At 37.2% G+C, this 20,867-nt stretch overlaps 1 protein-coding gene across 1 annotated transcript in view; it reads right to left on the reverse strand.

Annotated features, from left to right (window-relative positions):
• tmem266 (transmembrane protein 266) overlaps positions 1-14,163 on the reverse strand; it is an 85,913-nt gene extending 71,750 nt beyond the window's left edge. Inside the window, exons 1-2 of the mRNA XM_066701844.1 lie at positions 13,445-14,163; positions 9,152-9,263 (exon numbers count right to left, since the gene is read on the reverse strand). Coding sequence (XP_066557941.1) covers positions 9,152-9,198 — 47 coding nt within the window. The 5' untranslated portion in view covers positions 9,199-9,263; positions 13,445-14,163. The remainder of the gene's footprint in view (positions 1-9,151; positions 9,264-13,444) is intronic.
• Positions 14,164-20,867: the final 6,704 nt, after the last annotated feature.

The raw sequence follows: 20,867 nt of genomic DNA on the forward strand, positions 1-20,867 counted from the left end.
AAAAGGGTAGGTTTTCTTCTAATCTCACACAACACCACAAATCTTTCACAGGCAGTATTACTGGGTCTGCTTAGAACACTCTTTATGCCAATGGTTCTCAATTCTAAGCTGTTTTCATTCGCACAGAATAAATTCAGATAAGACTATTCAGACAAATAAAGTACATTTTCAGTGTCTGAAGTATCTTTTCTATACCACAAAATGCTGGCCAACCTTGGCCTGGAGAGCCAAAGTGTTGTGGTTGGTCTTAGTTGTTCAACTAAGTTGTTTGCCCCATTTATTTAGATTTACATTCTTAGAAAATCTGCAGCATTGTGGCTGTTCTAAACCAAGATTGGCCACATATACCCTATCCTCCCAGGTCCTGTGCTGAACTCAATATGCAGTCCATGAAAAGCCAAAGACAGCACTGAGCAAATGCTTTTATCCCATTGTACAGACACTAGAGGGTATGAATGATCAGCTGCTATGACAGAGTCCATTACAATACAACCTTCTTTACATTTCTCAGCCAATGGACAGAGCACACAGAGGTTGAGTATTTCACAGAGTGAGCCCAGGGTAGAGCTGGAGCCAGAACCAAGAACATCTAGGTTACAAGCTTTTCAGCTTAACCACAGAAATGTAAAGCTTCCTTACAAAACAAAACAGCTGTAAACTATTTTCTTCTTCAAAACACCTATCTTCCATCCTGATAAGTTTGTTTATATAAACTTCTTTCAAAAAGCATCAGAATCTGTAACAAACAGGACAGAATTAGGGAATCGTAAGGGAATAAAAAAAAAAAAAAACGAACAGTTAATTCTCTGTCTACAGTGTAATCCTTCCATATTTAATGACTGTTGTCAGCTTTTCTCCATCAAATATTTAAAGTTTGTTTTATTGTACATCTGTCAGCTTAGAGAACATGCCTTACTGACATAGAACAGCCTTAAAAACACTTTGCACTCCAACTAGAAACCAGAAAGGAAGCAGTTATTTGATTATTTGTTATGGTCTGTCCCTGGTGAACAGTTTATTAATTGGAGGTTTACTCTTTCAACCACAACTCTACAGAGAGTCTTAAATACTGTACACCAGGGGTTTCTGTGAGTACTCCTGTGTCTGCTGTTTTTTTTTTTTTTTTTGTTCCAACTGAGCTCTCAATTACTTCGGCTTATTGAACCCTTTAATTGAACTATTTGCTTGATTAGACCCTTCATAAACTGTTCTCAGCCCTTAAAAATAAGTTAGATGGAATCAGAGCACTGTGCTGCACCTGCGTACATACATCATTAACTGGCAAACTTATTAAGAGTCGTTTAACCAGTTATAGAGTAGTATAGAATAAGGAAGTCATGGAATGAGTACATAACAGAAATAAAAAGCATATTAGGAATATGGTTCTATTAAGTGCTCAATTACCCTGCATAAGGAACAAAATCCAGAAGCGAGAAAAGGGACTCCTATGGTTGAAACCCACCAGGTGAACATAATAAAGCAGGGGAGAACCCTGATTTACAGTTGCAAGTCTTAGACAAAGTTTCAATGTTGGACTGTACAAAAAACAGATAAGTGTCTAAAAAATTTGATCTGAACAGGAAACCATATAGAAGAATGAATATAGCAGAAGGAACGCATTCCCAACCCCCTGCCAGACTAACCCCTTAAACTAGGATGAACAATACTCCACATCTTCCTGTGCTATGAGTGGTAGGATCTGTAATGGACCATTGTAAAAAGACAGATGTATAGAAAGGGATTTCCACACACTCTAGTTCATCCACAATTGTGAGCACTATCCAATGGTTTTTGACTAAAATGTAGACAAGTTTTATTTTATCATCATCATCAGCTCATATCGATCCACTGCTGGATGAAGGCCTCCCCAAGATGTTTCCACTTGCTTCAATCTATAGCTTTTTTCATGTTACACCAGCACAGTTTATCATTTAACTTCTTCTATGTATTTTTTCATCTCTCGGGATCAATTCAATAGCTTATTTTGTCCAACTTTGATCTGTTCTTCTTACAATGTGTCCAGCCCAATGGTGTCACATTTGTCAATAATGTCACATATTTGTGTTTGTTCTCAGATTCATTCACTTCTTTTCTATCTCGTCTTGTTATTCCAAGCATACATCTTTCAACACTTCTTTGTGTCATCTGCAGTTTCTGTAACATTTTTGCGTTTCAAACATATTAATCTAGCTTAATACATATTTCCGGTAGTTGGAGGGATTTAATATATATGGTATATATATGTTATATATATAAAAACATTCACATTGAAGAAAAGTCTGAAAATAGATGCATCACACAGACACACCACAAATTCAGTCATGAAGATTCTCCTGCCAGCTGCTTTGGTGAGCTTTAAAAAAAAAAAAAAAAAAATACTCTCCATCAAGACTTGTTAGCTGGAGACATAAAGCACAGCCGACAGCAATTGTCAATAATATACCGGAAACTCCTCTACCCCATACTGAATATATACAGGAAATTGTATTTGCAATCATTATCATGGGTTTTAGTGCTCTGAATGTTCCAGATCACAATGGTCTATGTCTGAAGTATACAAAACAGGATCCTGTTGCAGCTGGTTACATACAGGTATAAGAGACAAGCCAATATGAAGACATTACTCTCAAAAGCACAAAGTCTTCCTGATACAGAAAAATCATGTTGTTTTAAATGAAGTAATTATGAAACTCAGGCTCATCAAGTTAGAACAACCCCAAGCATAGTCAGCTTTGAGATAGGAGATGACAACCTTTTCACATGACCGTACAATTCAAAATCTTCCGTTATCCTCTGGATTCATTTTTTGCAATATTTCAACTAAGATTGAAAGGAGAAGTCATAACGTGCAGTGGAAAAGTTTGTCTCCTCCAAATCAGGTATACCCTTCATGTGCAGGTCAAAATGCCGTTTTATATCAAATAAATAAATAAAAAGGGTTATACTTTAGTCAATCCAAAGGCCTATATTGCTTCACCCATTTATACATGTCCATCAGTGTAGTCCTACTGAACCAACACAAGACAATGCTGATTGCTTTCATCTGACTTCCACAGCCTGAGGGGCATCGACCATCAGTAACTTCTGAAGTATCCTGGATGTCAGTCCTTGCCATATACATAGAGTCATGCTGACCCAAATTGTCAGCTTGATGAAGTAATATCTAAAAATATAATTTGAATTCATAGTATTTTATCTTAAATACTACAACTACTACTACTACTACTACTTTTACTACTACTACTACTACTACTACTACTACTACTACTACTACTGTTACTGCTACTAATAGTAATCATAATTGTAAATATAGAGTGTGCATATTCATCCATCAGCATGCATTTGTTAACTGCCACAGAGAAACCAGTTTGGTCAATAGATAAAACAACAACCTTCCTTGATAAGTGCTGTGTTTGGACAGGAACTGATTTGTAAGAAGAAATAAGGCTTTGATGTCATTTTAGCTTAGATCTGTCAGAAAGGAAACTTGAGAAATGGTGACATTCATAAGAAAAGTACAATGGTGTGATTGGACAGCACAGTCGCCCAAAGTCTTGTTTTCCTTCAGTGGGGGGTTTCAGCTCGAACCTCAAGTGCAGTTCGGCCTGATTGATTGGTGTAATTGGTATCTTGTCAGAAGGCAAAGCTGTGGCAAATCTAATGTACACTTTTTTTAACACTGGATGTACTGTGACCAAAAACACAGCCTTTAGTTTTGCAGCTCAAGGTCTGCAGGACATTTTTGCCTACTGTATGAAATACTGCATCACGTCTCTCCATAATATATAGGCATGTACACTTTCCACATTTTATTCCTCAATAATGAATCGCCACACTATTTATATTTTTCCTGTTCTTTTTCCTGAATTTCTAAAGGTATGTATGATTGTTATTGCTTTCTAATCACTTGAGGCTTCTCTAACATAGCCACTTCAGCTGGGCCTCTACAATCTTACTACATAATTCACCTCTTAAAAGATTATGAGAACAAAGTCCTTATCAAAAAAAAAAAAAAGATGTTAGCTGACCCATGTCAAACGCAGACCCTTTTTGGAAAGAGGTTGCCTGCAGCGGCCTGTGTAAGTCTGAGTGTGTGCAAGTCTTTGTGTGCGGAGAGGTACCACAAAGCACAGAACAATATTAATGCGTCTCCTAAAACTGCCTGAAGATAAAAGGAAGAGAATGTGGACAGTCAAGCAAGGTTTAAAAGCAGGCAGGATTAACTAGTAGTACCCAAGTGCTCTCAGGGAATCTCTTCACTGGTAACAGTACTTGCCAACCTAATTTCAGATGCAAGCAAAGAGTGACACATGTACATATCTTGTTGACAATCTTGTAAATACTTAATCATTTTCAGCTCTTCTAATACCCATTGTCCTTTTTAGTCCCCTTCAAACCAATCCAATTCCCCAGTGCAAGGGGATATAAAAGCTGGCTCTAATGCCATACACTGTGTCCAGGACATGCCTAATGGTGGCTGCCATGCTGGAAATGTTATCAGTGTTTCCTTTTAAATGAGGTTGCTAATCCAAATCTGCTGAACATCTAAAAGAAAATGCTTACCCTATTTCTTTCCCCCCCCGAACCTACAAAAGAGCTAACAACTGTCCTTCAAATAGGTGAAGTGTTCTCTCTCTCTCTCTCTCTCTCTCTCTCTCTCTCTCTCTCGCTCCCTGTCTCTCTCTCTCTCGCTCCCTGTCTCTCTCTAGCCCCCCCCCTCTCGCTACATAAAAATGCAATTGCAATGTCTGTCCCTGTGTGTGAAACCGCTTTTAGAAAGTGTAAAGGAAATGGAACTTTCAATTACATCCTCCCTCCTGTTGGTACTGCATTAGCATGAGAATATAGCTTGAATACAGAGGGGAGAAAATATAGACTGGTCCTATCCAATTCAGAGTAGTAGTTCAGGGAGTTTTAAAATAGCTCCAGAAGTACAACACACCACAAATGAAAGAGTGCTCCATCTGCCTTCATACTGTTCTGATCAAGACAAGAGTTAACTTTCACTGTAAACTGTGTCGATTTACAGCTCTTTCAAAAACACTCTGAGACTTTAATGGTTTATTTATGCAATATCATGCTGTTATTTCCGTCCTAGCATATTCTGCAGTGTATTGTTCTGGGATTCTCTGTTGCAGCTTCTGCTTTGCTGCTTGCTTGCCCTTGTAACTAACTTTTCCCACAGAAAGCTTTTCAGAGCCGATGCCTTTGGTGCGCGAGATGGTGCACACTGAAGCATATTGGTAGTGAGTTGAATTACAACAGATCCTCTCAAAAGTTTTGCTGAAAGCTTTGATTTTCCAGAGCAGCCTTTCACTATAGATTTGCAATCAGAGAAAGTTAATTAAAATCAGCTTTTCTACAGGTGTGCTTTATTCTGTCAGGGCAGATATGATATTGCAAAATGTAAAAAATAAGAGATTGTCATTGTCTTTTCTTATGCATGGTTTGCTTGGTTTATATATAAGTGTAATAATGTGTTACGTGAATTCCACCAAATGAAATGAAAAGAAAAACAATTAAAAGCATAATGGAAATCCACCCAATCCAAACCCACAGTTTCAGCAATTAAGAGAGGTGCATACAACACTTCATTTTAATGTATTCTATTTAAAGAATGAAATAATAAACTTGTACTTTTCCATTTAATGTATCAATTATTATTATTATTATTATTATTATTATTATTATTATTATTATTATTATTATTATTATTATTATTATTATTATTGCATTTCCTGTGGCTATTTTACCGTTTTGTGGGCACAGATCTTCAATTCTGTCTAAAAATCACAGTTTTCAGAAATGAAAAACAGTTTCCAAACTCTTTTCAAATTGGAATTTTTCTGATGGACAAATGTTGTGTCCAAGGATAACACTGGAGCTCAGACATGAAAATGTGAAAATATAGGTGAGGGCACATACAGAAGCTCAACCAGGACCTCATTAGGTGCTGACTATAGACATTGGGCCCATGAGGGATTATACTTTGTCAATGTCTTGGATCCTAATTACGAGTCCAAAGCAGGTTTATCGATTAAAGCTTGGGATAAAAAATTATGTAGCAATTCTATAGGCTTTGTTATAAATTCTGTTTAGAAATTATGTGATACTGGTAAGGAGGAAGCTCAATTTGTGGAAGCTCAGTTTTGAAGGCCTAAATAAATATTGGGAGGCACTTAAGCACACAATAGGGAAAAGGAGGAGCTGTAAGTAAGTGTTTGAGGTTTTCTATTGAGAAGCATCTGGTAAAGAAGACTGGGAGTGCTGCTGCACTGCCTGTCCAACTAAATGTCCCTTTGTTTTATTTCTAATTTCCTCAAAATAAAGTCCAGCAATAAATCGTTGTAACAACACAGAGAAAGCCAAAATCCTCTCTCAAAAGAGACCCAAAAGTGGCTCCACAGTGTAGGGATTGTCTAAAGTGTTATAAAAGAGAAGCTGAAACAATTAACTCAAAAGTTACTGAAATACTCTACCCCCCAGAGGCCATTAAAAATCTTACTGTATACACATGGAACAAATATGTATTTATTATATGGTAGAAATGTGTGCATTTTGGCATACATCAAAGATATGGGATGTGTTTTAAATACATTTTAGGCTGCAATCCATCTATATTATAGGTTGGAAATATGATTAGGTTAATTTCTACAATATATTTTCAACATGTGAAATAAAAATAGGGCTGGTTTCACAGACCCAAATTAGCACTAGTCCTAGACTATGCATGCTATTTTAGGTAGATTAGACCCAAACTCGTGCTAATCATGCATTGTGAAACCAGCCAATATGGTTTTCACACAAAAATATACTTTAAATACATCCCATATGTTCTATATTTTATTTTATTTGGTGGGGGGGAGAGTTCTGACTTCATTGAAATTGTAGGTGTGGGTCAGCAAAGGTGATATTGTAAACATGATTATAGCCATTCATATTATTATTATTATATTTCTTTGCAGATGCCTTTATCCAGGGTGACTTACAACTGTCACAATATCATTATTTTACAGAAAATAACCCATTTATACAGCTGGGTTTTTACTGGAGCAATCTAGGTACAGTACCTTGCTCAAGGGTACAACAGCAGTGTCCCCCACCTAGGATTGAACCCATGATCGTCAAAAGTACAGAGCCCTGATCGCTGTTTGTCACAGCAGCCTCACACAGCCAAATAACCCCCTTCCACCCCCACATACACACTCTCACATATACCACCACCACCACCATATTCAGAAAGCTCTGCCATTAGTGGAGATTACTGTTAGCCTGTGTAATATGTGAACATAATAAAACCAGAATCCCAACTGTGTCCTGCTAAGCCAGTTCACCCAATTGGGCTCCGAGAATGAATGTGGTGGGTAGTCGGGGCAGAAGTGTGCTGAGAGGAAACTAACACAAACCTCTGGGCCTGAGTCTGGCTGTAGTCACAGCAGCTCTAATATGGAGGGAGACACTGAATTTAAAATATAAAAATTAAATCAGATTGAGCATCAGACACTGTCTCACTTGAACGTTTGCCCTTTAAACCAAGAATGTCACCCGTCTACCAACTATACATCTTTGTCCACTCAGCCACCCACTTAGTGTTATTACCAAGCATGAGCCGACCATGAACCACACAGAGGGTATTAGGGTAATAATAGATAAATGTTGAAGATGTTCTGAAAATAGCCTACTAATAACCTCCAGCCTGCTAACAAAACCTTTAGGAAGCCTTCACATGCTCAGAGTGCGGGCCGCCGTCGACTGCACATGACCACTGGCCTGCTGATCAACACAACTCTTCCTGTGAATCCATCATTTATTGAAACAATCTTTATCCAACTAAAACAGATTGAGACAGGTCAATATTCAGACTTTGGGGAGGAACTAGAGGATGGGGGGTCTCAATCATTGCTACACAACAAACCACAGTCTACTCTAGCCACCCTACCTTAACTCATGATTTGGACATTGCACAGTATCCCTACAGGTACCTTACAAGGAAATGTCTGTAGAAAGTGAATTTTCCATTTAGCTTATAGCTTTGCTTCATTAGACTGCTTGCAGGAAGGACACAGATTGGTATACAGCTCCCTCCTCCACAGTCACCTGAGCTGGGCTTTGAACAGGGCGGTAAGAAATCTACTCTGGCCTCACTTATATAATATGTAAACAATATTATTAAGGCAACATGTGTCTACGCTGCATTGGATTGAGTAAAGACAAAGGCCAAACTGGGGACAGCATTCACAGGTCGCTTAGTATCATTAGTGTGTTCAAATCTCACACAGGAGTAACTAGGATTGTGTCAGTTTGCATTAACACCTGCCCTGAAGGCACATCGATCCACATGTTGTGCAAATAATTCAAGCACAACCACCCTCTTAAAACAATAGGGCAGATATGACACCCAGCACTTAAGTCACCAGCAGGGACAAGGAGACAAAGCCATCTGACAGTAAGTGTTACTTAAAAACAGGGAATCAGAGATAATAAATAAATAAAAGAGAATAAAGACAGCCCAGCTATTAAAATATTATTGGGGTAAAATTCCAGGCGGTGTTGTCAAAATGTTCTAAACCATGCCATGAATTGACATAATAATGTAACTATACTAAAGAGAACAAATATTCACAAATGACAAAATCAAAATACACAGTTTATGTAAAATTAAAAAGTGAACAAAATATACTACATGCATGCAAAATAGTGCAGTTGCCTTGTGGTCTGGGTAATACATTTCTGAAACTTTTTTCTCACGTAGCCTTTGTCAGAAGCAAAATACAACAAAACTACAATGTTGCCAGAACAAAATGTGTTAGCTTGAGAGGTTGCTCACAAGGTCCTCCCATCTCCTTGTTCATACTGAGCCTTGCTGTGCTTCATCAATTACTCAATCTTCTATAGATTTTGTTTGATCCAAAAAAATTGCAAGGTAAGTGAAATTGTTAGGAGAGGTGAGATCCACTCACATTGCATTCCAAACAAGCTGGTCAATTCCCAATTGGCGTGAGTGAATTCTTAGGAACCAGCCAACATACTCCTCATGTTTGAAGCATCTGAATGCTTTTTTTCTTTTTTTTTGCGCAGTTGTTCTGCATTCTCAAACTGAACATCTGTAACAGGAGTATTCAAGGTCAGGATGATGGAGAATGGTACTTACTGAGGGCTGGTCATGGTGAAAGAGTTGGGTAGGGGCTGGGATTCCATATAATTTTACCCGAGTCTAACTCCCAAGTAGAGTGCACAGGCAACAGACTGTATACATAATGAACCTACAGAGAGAGGGGGAAAAGAGAAACATGAGTTATTGTTAAAATACAGATTCCTGGTGTACCACAATGAGCAGTCTTGAGAGAGTGATACGATGAATAGTATACAATCCTTAGCACAAAACAGAGCCAACACAAACAAAGTATCTGGGAACTTGGGCCTTGTGAACTACATAGGAGCACAGTGGAGATGGTCATTTTGAAGATTGATATTTATACGGAGGTGCTGTTGTAAAACTTGCTTCCTTGTATGCAATATGTACAGTCAAGCCAAATTATAACATGGGTTCTTAAAAACATTTTACCAGGGTTGGGCAAAATACTGTATTTCATTACAAAATGCAACATTTAAACTGTAAACTGTATTTTAAATACCAAATACATTTGTATTTTGAAATTATAATTTCAAAATACAAAACACCTTTAACAAAGCAAAATGTGATTTACAAAGGTCAGCCAGAAACATTTATTTAAACCATGAATAGTGACTGCTTTTAAATTGTTTCTTAAAATTCACACAGTCGCAGGATTAGACTACACCAATGGACATTAAATGTATTAAAATTTTGATATCTAATAGATTGTGTCCCTTCCCGTATATGTGAGCTCTGTCCCCAGAGTACCACTGGGATGTTGTTGCACATGTGGGAAGGCCCTGGCGTGGTCATATTCTGGAATGGGGCCTCCTCAACCTGATCCCATATTCCTGACGAAGACATTCTAACTGATCGGCATTGTGGCTTCAGACAAGAACTATGAGAGTGCATAATACATTTAATATATAATAATAATAATAATAATAATAATAATAATAATAATAATAATAATAATAGGCTTCCCCAGGCTTTGGCTTACGAAGTCTAATAGTAATGCAACGTCAATGTCACCCCTCACGAAAAAGAAGGTCGCACAATCTTGTGTTTTCAAGTTTCAAGTTCAAGTATTTCAGGTACTGTATTTGTTCTTTATTTATGTTATGTATAAAACTGAACAATTACAAAAGTAACTAACAACCACGGCAACAAAAATAATAGATCTAATAAAACAACTGTTATACATTTTTGTTTTCTTACCTGCTGTTGAAATGTCTTGTTGTTTTCAGTGCAAGGCCATTTTTACCTTTGAAATGGACGTTTCAATGTGAAACTACCCATATGTATTTTGAGTATTTGTTTCCAAAAATGAATTACTTTTTAAAGTACACTCACAAAATAGACTTGAAAATACAAATTACACATTTTAATGAAAATACGTATATAAAATAATTGTATTTTGTTATTGCTTATCAGTGCATGTTATTGTTATTATATAATTCATGCTTAAACCTTAAAACTGTTTTAAAAAAAAGTTCTGTTCTCAACCGATAAACAACTTTAATATGGACTTGATTTATAAAGTCCAAGCAAATTAGCACTCAGTTCCCAACAGTGATATTTTCTAGGATGTGTGACTGTAACCACAAAAATCGCCTGTTCTACGATTTCAGAAAAAGCTTAATAATGTTTTCTTAAATATTCTTCAAAGGTTAATCAAGAGGGGGATTTTCATACTTTTAAAAAGTTTAAAAGTTTCTGTAAAACCTCAAATTCATCCACTCATTCATAATACCTTCTCTGTTCCTGGTTTCGTAACAACATGAAAGAGAGAGAGAGAAACTACTGCAAGCAGCATTAAGAACAAATATTCTTTTTACTATTTATTCTGAAACTAGGCAATTTATTAACTGAAAAAATTATGTAATCTAATTACCTACAAGATTATGTTTATTTGAATTGTTGCTGTGGTAGTCTATATCAATTTTAGTTTTTTTGAAAAACACATCTGAACTACGCAGAGTGTCAATTCTTTCAGGATTTGTGTGATGAAATTAAAAAGCTATTGTCTAATTACTAATTATTTTGGTTTGCACACGCTACCCATGAGTGAATACAACCCAGTCTACATTTAGACTCCTATCCCTATGTACATGTTGGTGAATTTGCAGGTTGTATTACCTGACAGCGTATATTGTGATATTCTGGACAACAGTGCAGGCACGGCAGTGATGGAATAGCATAGTGAGGACCAACACCACAAAGTGCCATGTCAAAAAGGTGGACATGCACTGAAAGAATGTAATTGCCTGCCCAGAGTCCTGACCTCACTCCTGTAGAGCACCCCTGGAATGAACTAGAATATTCAATTTTGGGGAGACTAATATTCCTTACTGTATTGTAAATACTACCCTGTAGGATTAAAGACACAAGGGATGTAAGGAATAAGAAAGTGAGGCCTGGTCAGGAAACACTCATAGGTTGCCTCCAGAGCAGGATTGTCAGACTCCAATCCAATCCTGAATGAAGTGTCAGATGTCTTGTTCCAACAGGAGCTCTCAATTATTCAATGAATGTAATTATTTTCTCAGGTAGGCTTAACTAAGACTTGCAAATTTTAGTTTTAATGCTGATAACTTAAAAGATGTTGATTACTCCAAATATTGTCCCCACAGAACATTTCAGAGTCTGGAGAGAAGTGTTCAATTCACCCAGTGAATCATTTAATTAGACCAATTAAGGAGCCAAGAGCTGGGATGGAACAAAAACCAGAAGACACCACAACCCTCTAGGACTGGAGTCTGGCACTGCGCTGAAGCTCCTGCAAGTTAAACTTTCATCCCTGCACACTTCTAATGTTGCCTTTTCCCTTCAGTTGTAAAACAAACTAATCTGGGGCAGTTGTATTCAAGTTTACCCTACCTGATCTATAAAGCATCCTGTATATGAACAATTACAATTCTTTACTGTGGTGGCAGTGGTTAATTTCTACCCATAACTCTTTGAATGAAGTATGTACACTCTGCATTCCAAATAAGCAATAACCCTGCGTTTTGAGCCAAATGACTTATATGGGGAAAACACAATGTTTGGTTCATTCTTTATTCAATCAATGTGCAGATTTTGCTGGGGGCTACACTACAGAGGAAGCAAGGGAGCGATAAGCAACAGGTGTGAGAGGCAATGGCAAATCTATAAAGGAGGAACAGGCTAGGTTTCAAATCTGTGTGAAGTCTCTAGAAAACTATATTAAATAATTGACCTGCACTTCAAAGTTTACACAACAAGAACTTTATCATACACAAGTTTAGAGGAACTACATAATAACTACATAAATACATACATATATTTGTATAACTTAGTAAATATGCCATTTCCTTAGCAAAAGTTTTTTTGTTATCAGGAAGAGAAATATAAGGTACATAGTCGTTTTAATGTATGGGTGTATTTCAATCCCTAAATCTTTTAAACATAAATTAAGTCTGAGTAGCATTGAGGGATGTCTTTGTCCCCACTGTTTTTGTTTGTTGGATGGTTTTAAGTAAGACAACGGTCCCGTTAAAGCACTCAGTATTGTTCTCCATAACTAGTCTTGAACCTCCCCATCCTGCTGTGCCAGTTCTGTCCCTCTTCAAACCTACATATAGGCCACTAGGAGTTTCAGAAGAACAAATTCAGCCATTACTCATAACTTTTGTCCATGCCCGACTAGGAATATAAAGTCACCGACAAAAGCAAGAACGGGTCCTATTGGCTTCAATACTAATATTTTAATAAACAGGTACACATGCCGTGGCTGCTTTCTTTTCACTTTTATCTTCAGCCGGTCAGACACCGTTGCAGCTTCCAAATACACTGGATCGCTCTTTATGAGTAAGCAGAAAAGCCAAGCCGAAGTTTTTGGTTTGTTTGGTTGTCGATTGGGTTGGAACCGATCCATGTTGTTGATCCTTCCATAAATCTGTATCATGCCTTTCATTTTGCTCATTTACAAGGCCTTGAACCGTTGTCGGTAACTGTACGTATTCCGAATCAATGCATAACTCAATCCTGCGATCACACCAAATCCGTAAGATTACAAATGCGGACAACAGCTTCTCAGTGTCGACAAATACGATGATAATACACACGTTAAATAATACTAATACTAATACAAATAATAGAGACAGATGCATGCTTTAAACCCTGAATCTAAAGTCACCGTTAATTAATACACAAGAAGAGGTGGTAGGAGGTATAGGGTGGGGGGTTGGTGGGATGGTGGTGGTGGTGGTGGTGGTTGTGTTGGGGGTGGGGGGGTCACCGATGGAGGCGGGGGAGAAACCCATAAACTATCAATAACGAATTATTTATTTTGACCAACACACCTACCTTTCTTGGATTACATTGTTGACGGTCTAATCGTGCCTCCCTTGCCCCCGTGATGATGATAATGTCTCCCTTGCCGAGGATCAGTGTGCGTGAAGCTCCGTGATCGCAATGTGTAGGCTGCTATCCTTAGCAGTTTTGCATTGGACAAGCACCCCTGCTGCTGCTTACAATACGGGGCACAACGAGGAAGCCGATTCCGAAATGCAAGCATCATCATTCACCAAGATGTTATTAAGTATCCCCGACTAACCAAATAACTAGATAACGGCATCCTTACAACGAGGAGAAAACACCAGCCCGATCCTGCTTAGAAGAGGGTTTCCCCCACGATCATAGCAGGGACTCCTTATCCCGAATAGAGGTCTTCCACGGCGAGGAGCTGTCCAGGTGCTGAAAATGTGATTAACCTCAGATCCCAGTATGGCTGTGAAAGCGGATTTGGAAGGAGCAAAATAAAAACCCCACTCGATCAAACGCCATAAAATGCAACGATAACGACATAGGTGTTCAGAATAGGAGAGCAGAAACGTTCAAACGCCTTGTAAATTGCAGTTGCCAGAGCCCTGATAAATGCACTCGCTTCCCCTAATAAGATTGTGCTGTGTGGCTACGTCCCGGTAACCCCGAATGAAAGCTCCGCTTGGGTATCCTTGTTTTTGTAAGACATCAGCTTTATGCTTCAATTGCCTCTCTCCGTATCTGAAGTAATTTTTTTTTCAAGGGTTCCTGAAATAAAAACACTACGGGGATAGACTTGTTATCTTTATACCAATTGGCTTAACCGTTTGTCATTCAAGCGGATTAGCCCCTCGATGGTTAAAACACACATCAATCAATCTCATAGCTTCTTCACAGCCTCTTTATAATTAAACAAGGCTGTCCGTGTTCTGCTAAAGGGGTTGAGCTATCTCAGAAAATAGGATCGTCATTGGGTTATTCTAGCGAAGAAAACGGGGAGTTAGAGATGATCATAATATTCAAATATATATATAGACACGTTACTGGGAGAGATGCATACATATGTGATTTGCTATAGGGGAGACTAATCATATGCCATGCTATGTTTTCGACCTTATAAAACATCCAGTATATAAAATGCCCCCCACCCCCATTCTAGTTCTGCCATTTTCTTAAGATAAATGATTTTTAATAGAAAGCATGACATGATTTAGTATTACATGCTTAACAGTAGGCAGACAGAATATTTCAAGGTGTAAATTAAGTCTGAATGATTTCAAAACAAATATCCAAGAAAATACAGGTAGGATACAAAAGGAGATAATAATTCAGAGTTGTTATTTATACGCCTAAAACGTTGGGAGTCGCTTAAGAATACTTAAGCTCAGGTAACGTCAAGAGAGGGCTTATGTAACAACATAATTATTAACTGAAAGGCATTAGGTTCATTTTTTTCAACGTTTTCTTATACTAATGCAATATATAGCTATATAGTAATAGTTACTAAAGTGTTGATTATATCAATTTCCTTAATATTATCTCCCGAGTCGTATGGACAATGCTGATAGGTGTTTTGCACATTATTTCATGTATTACAACATCACGATGAAAATGCTTATATCAAATTGTTTGGTTCTCTATACGCATGGGAAATACCAGCCAATCAGCAAATAAAAGCAATGAGGTCAGTCTAACAGATGTATAGGCAACAGGAATTTGGTGTGGTGTCAGCGAGTTTGGAAATGTGAATAATCTATCTGTGAAACCCTATTTTTGTCAAATGATACCCTGCGCGACAGCTATACCAAAGTGAAACGTTCTTATACGCACCACATTGACTATTCACCTTTTGACAACCCCTGTTTTTTAAAACCTGACGGGTATAACAATGCCAATTATCGATGTGAAGGTTAAAATATATAATTCTGACACCGGCTCAATTCACCTTTACTGAATCTGACTTGTTTTTTTTAAATGTATGCGATAAGCGAACGTTATATTTATCTCTATGAATTCGAATTCCATTTCAAAGTTTGATTCGATCCCTTCAACACAGATGAATCTTGTAACTGGTTGCATTTGTGTTGCGCAGATTTCCGCAGTTCTGCGCGGATAAGCACGGCCCCACCAATGGGATCAGAAGGATTCTGCAAATCTGTGCAGAAATGTGTAATCTGCGCTTCAAGAACGTGACCACTCTGCTTGCATTTCTTTGGAACAGGCAAGAAGTAACTAATGGACCGGATCACACTTGGAATGGAAGTCTAACTTTTTGCTCTTAATCTGTTTTTGCTTGTAGATGTTTAGTTTGTCAGGGGTTCTGAATATTGCAATTTAAAACTTTTCAGCAGCATCCGTTTAAACAGTCTCAACCGTTCTGACGCGTTGGCTGAAATAATAGTTTAAACATGTGACTGAACTAAAGATAGATGTGTTTCTTATAGGATGAAGAAATCTTTATAGGCTTTTAAAAAATCTCTATAAAGGAAACGAAGTGCTTTATTCATTACACTAAACAGATAGCCCATGTAGCATACAGTTGTGATTGACTCAAACATTTCAATAGTGCAAGTGAGATAAATACACTTTTGAAAATAATAATTTGTATTTCAAATCAGATTGGTCCACAGTTTCCTCATGTATTGCTCGTCTTGTACAAAAGGAATTAAATATAAATACTCATACCCTCATTAATATAAACCTACCTGCCAATAGTGAAAAGAAGAGTTTGTCTTAGATAAATACTGTCAAGCTCAAGGGATAGAGTGCCCAGTCTTATTGATGGCAGGACAAAGGAAGAAGGCAAGAACATGCTGCTCATTATCATCATTTCACGCCTAGGTGTAGCTTTGAAATCTGATTTTCAAAATCTACACTTCCTTTATGCATACAGGAAACACTCAAAACCAAGCAGTTTTAATATACATTTGTATTTGTTATTCTTTAGGTTTTTGTTTTCAGAAGAAAAGAACATCCTTAAAGGGTTACATTTATGTATTTATTTATTTTTATTTATTTCAATTATGAGTGCCAAGCACCCGGGTGCAAGTTTTATTTACTGCATAGCACACATGACTGGCAATGTCTGCACAGAACGTAGAGCTCTCTCTTTTTCCAAGCAGACAAAAACTGAACTGCCAAAATAAATAGTATAGGCGTCGTAGAATTAGGTAACCGTCAACACAATTAAAGAAATAAACACCACATTTCCAGTTAGCCGTTTTGTATTTTGAACTAGAGAGGTTTACAAAATCAATATATTAGTCATTACAGGAGAAGCCATCACATTTGTGCTGCAAACAAACACTGGGTTTCTGTTTGCTTTGGAAAATTTATATAACTAATTGGAGAATAAACGCCTTAATTTAAAGCTAGAGCTAACTGAATTATGAAACACCTTTTTCTTTAATAACGCTACAACTGTAAATCCAATCATTGTGAAATTCAGAGAGCGTGATATATTAGCAACACCGCAGTGCACCGGCATGCACCGAGATGCACTGGGATGACAAGAATCTAATTTACTCATGCAAATGAGCATAATTAAATAAACACACTTTCCACAATAAGTTTAAGGGCACATTATGAATATCCACAAAATCTGCAGGACAGCTTAACTGTCACTAAAAGAAAATTGCTTATGTAAATTTGCTTGATTAATATGTGGGTAATACACACAAGTAGACTTAATTATAAAATATTATTCTTAGTTAGTGGAAAAGTAATTTCACTGCTTAGTGGGATAATACTGAAGAATGGTCAGTTAGTCTGCTAAGATGGAGCAAATACAACTCAGTTATAGTTTGATATAGATTTAGGCAAAATATTGTAGTTTGGGGGTTTTACACAATCTTATGTTCCTGCTGATTGAGATGAATGTTGATATTTGTGATCTCTCTCTCTCATACATATATATATATATATATATATATATATATATATATATATATATATATATATACAGACACACACACACACATATTCAGTCTTTTTCAGAACAAATTAAATATTTTAACGTACCATGTAATGGCTGTGCACCTAACCTTTCCCTGTCTTACAGTTTTCTGGGAAGCATAAACTAGATTAATTATCAATTCATAAAAATGGTTAATTAGATCATAAGGTTCATAGACATAATTAAATTATTACGTTTATTCTAAAACAGCAACACGATCACTACTGTAAATTGCAGAACTGGATTCATATACATGTCAGTTCATTAGCAGAGCAAGTCTGTCAAACACTGTCAGTGACAGCTATTGTTTTTTTCACAGCAATCTCCTGGGCCCTGGACTCACTACGCTCCAGCTACCGTGCTTGGATCAGCTGGGTAGTTTTTCTTCCAGCTTATAAATGAGGCATCATGAAGAACTCAATGATGAACACAAACTGCTGTCGGGCAGCACTTGCATTTCTACACATCAGACATTAATAACGTATTGTGTTACATTTACCGAGGTGGTCTCATCACCTCTCTATCTATTAATCACTGCAAATGAAGCTGTTTCAAAGGGGCAACAGCCTTAATTATTACAAAAGACAATATTCAGTTGCAATTTGTAAATGTGTTTAGGCAGTGAAATCTTTGTTCATTTCTGCAGAGGACTGTCACATGACAAATGGGTATTCTCTTTCCTCACTACTAGGTGTTAACATTTGACAAGGCCAAGGAGAGGCCACAAATAACGTCATTAACAAATGCAGTTCATATATACAAAAAGGGCAACATGCTTCAACAGGGCGTCAGGTTGGGTTCCCTGTTATACTTATTAAACCATCCTTGTGTGGCACCTGATAGGTGACTGCATTCCACTTGAAGGCAATCTTATAGGTGAGTCTTGTACTACCTATCACATCTGTCTCAGATTTAGGACAGGGTTCAATCAACATCACCCCCCTAGGTTCAAGGGGTCATTCTCTTTCAAAGACTACTGATGCACATTGGAAAGCCATCCTCAAATTCTGGGTGCTGAATTCTCTATGGCAAGTGGGTTGCAGTTTGTAAGTGATTTTATTACTGTACCTATTATTTCCACATGGATTATTTAAGTCCGCCTAAAACAGGCCACTTCTTTAGAAAATCAAAACGGCAATAGGAAATGTGAGATAAATAAATTAACAGTTTATTTATACAGCAATATTCATGGTAAACAGAAAAACATATACAGAGCTATCAATACTCCAAAACATGTAAAGCTGTCATTTATTTCATAGTTTGGTCTCTGGTTGCCTATAAACAGCAGTTTACTGGATGGCTGTCAACAGTGGACTGCAGATTGCACAGTGCCAAAGCTACCAAAAAGACAGTTGTAGCCTAAAGTATTCTCACCATTCATTGTAAACAATGTTATTCAGGGATTATTTTAAAGAAATACATATTGTTAGTTAAACTATACTTGCTTATTTGAACAAAGTAGAGACAAAGTATGTGTAAACATTTTTGGGTGCCATTCTATTGATTTCTATGGAACGTCAGTCAAACATTTACACACACCATTGTTTTAACTCAGTTCAATCACCTGGAATTCTTATTGTTTTCTCCAGGCTGAACTGGTATTCAACAAAACCTGAAAGTAAATCATTTATAAATGAGTGTAAATAACAATATTTACTACATTAAATTATCCCTGAATAACATTTGTGTGTTTCTGCCACCATTTTGTGTTTGGCAATGTTGCAATTATTCTAATCCAGTCTTGTGGAAAACTTTAATGCAAATATTGAACAGACTGGAATACCAGCACTTGTGTACATTAAGTTATGTATCTGCTCAACTATTGAGGCAGAAAAACTCAAATTAGATCCTAGTAATGAAACAGAGTCTTTGTGGGTTAAATTTTGTATAAAAGATCTGGAGGATTAGTAGTGGGAGTGTATTACAGACCACCAAATTCAGATATTCAGAAAGATGTTGCATTTTACAATGTAATCAGGACTGCATGTATCAAGGATGTGACTGTTATAATGGCAGATTTCAATTTCCCAAACATAGACTGGGAAAGCCCAGTTGGGACTACAGAAGCAGAAATAGAAATGGTTGAGATGGTAAATGACTGCTTTCTAACTCAATTTGTCAGGGAACCAACCAGGGAGAGTGCATGCATTGACTTGATCTTTTCAAATGACCGAGATAGAGTCAGAGGGACACTAGTTAGAGAACCAATGGCAAACTGTGATCACAATATGGTTAGCTTTGAGCCATACTTTCAAAAAACAAGAACCAAGTCTAAAACAATGGTCTAGAATTTTAGAAAAGCAAACCTTGAACTTAGAAGAGTTAGACTGGAGCACACTGGATACAGATTCAGTTGAAAATGGATGGTTATTTTAAGAATATACTACTTGAGGCTCAGGAGGAATTTGTACCAAAACGTAGCAAATTGAGGACCAAAAAACATTGGCCAAAATGGTTTAATAGCAGTATGCAAAAAAAACATCAAGAGAAAGAAAATGTTGTATAGCGCATATAAAAGGGATAGAGATTAAACTAAATACAAAGAATATGTTGAACTGCAAAAGAGATCCTAAGAAAGGGATCAGGAAAGCAAAGAGGGAAATACAAAGAAACAGCTCTTGGAGCTAAAACTAATGCAAAGAGCTTTTGTCAATACTACAACAGCAAGAGGTCAACAAAGGAGGAAGTAAAACAGATAAAGGCTAAAAATGGAAGTATCTTAGAAAACAAACCAGATGTGCCAAATTATTGGAAAACTGCAAATGTCATACCTATCCACATGAAAGGAGACAAAACTGAACCAGGAAATTACAGACCAATCAGTCTTACCTGCATTACCTGTACAATTTTGGAAAAAAGATTAGACAGAAAATCAAGGAGCATCTTAATGAAAACCATATTCTTGGAGATAGTTAACATGGGTTTAGACGAGGCAGATCATGTCTTACTAATTTATTATTAGTTTTTTGAACATGCAACTGCAGCTGTAGATCACATGAAAACATATGATATGATATACTTTTAGAAAGCTATAGTTTAATAGGTTCCACACCAAAGTCTGATCCTCAAATTGGAAGCTGTAGGCATTTAGGGTAATGTAAGTAGATGGATTATGAACTGGTTGATGTATAGGAAACAGAGGGTGTCGATTAGAGGAGTTGATTCTAACTGGAGTGAGGTTGTTAGTGGAGTTACTGTCCACAGGGATCAGTACTAGGGCCTTTGCTTTTTCTAATCTATATTAATGATCTGGATTCTGGGATAGTTAGCAAACTTGTCAAATTGTTTACTAAAATAGGTGGCTCAGCAGATACAATCTCGGCAGCACAGGTTACTCAAAGGGACTTAGATAATATTCAGTTGTGGGCCGGCACCTGGCAGATGAAATTCAATGTGGACAAGTGCAAGGTATTGCATGCAGGCAATAAAAATGTCCTCTATAATTACACTATGGGAGGAATAGAACTGGAAGAAGTAATGCATGAGAAAGACCTATGAGTTTATGTGGAC

Source organism: Amia ocellicauda, chromosome 4 (assembly GCF_036373705.1).
Source record: "Amia ocellicauda isolate fAmiCal2 chromosome 4, fAmiCal2.hap1, whole genome shotgun sequence".
Classification (NCBI taxonomy): domain Eukaryota; kingdom Metazoa; phylum Chordata; class Actinopteri; order Amiiformes; family Amiidae; genus Amia; species Amia ocellicauda.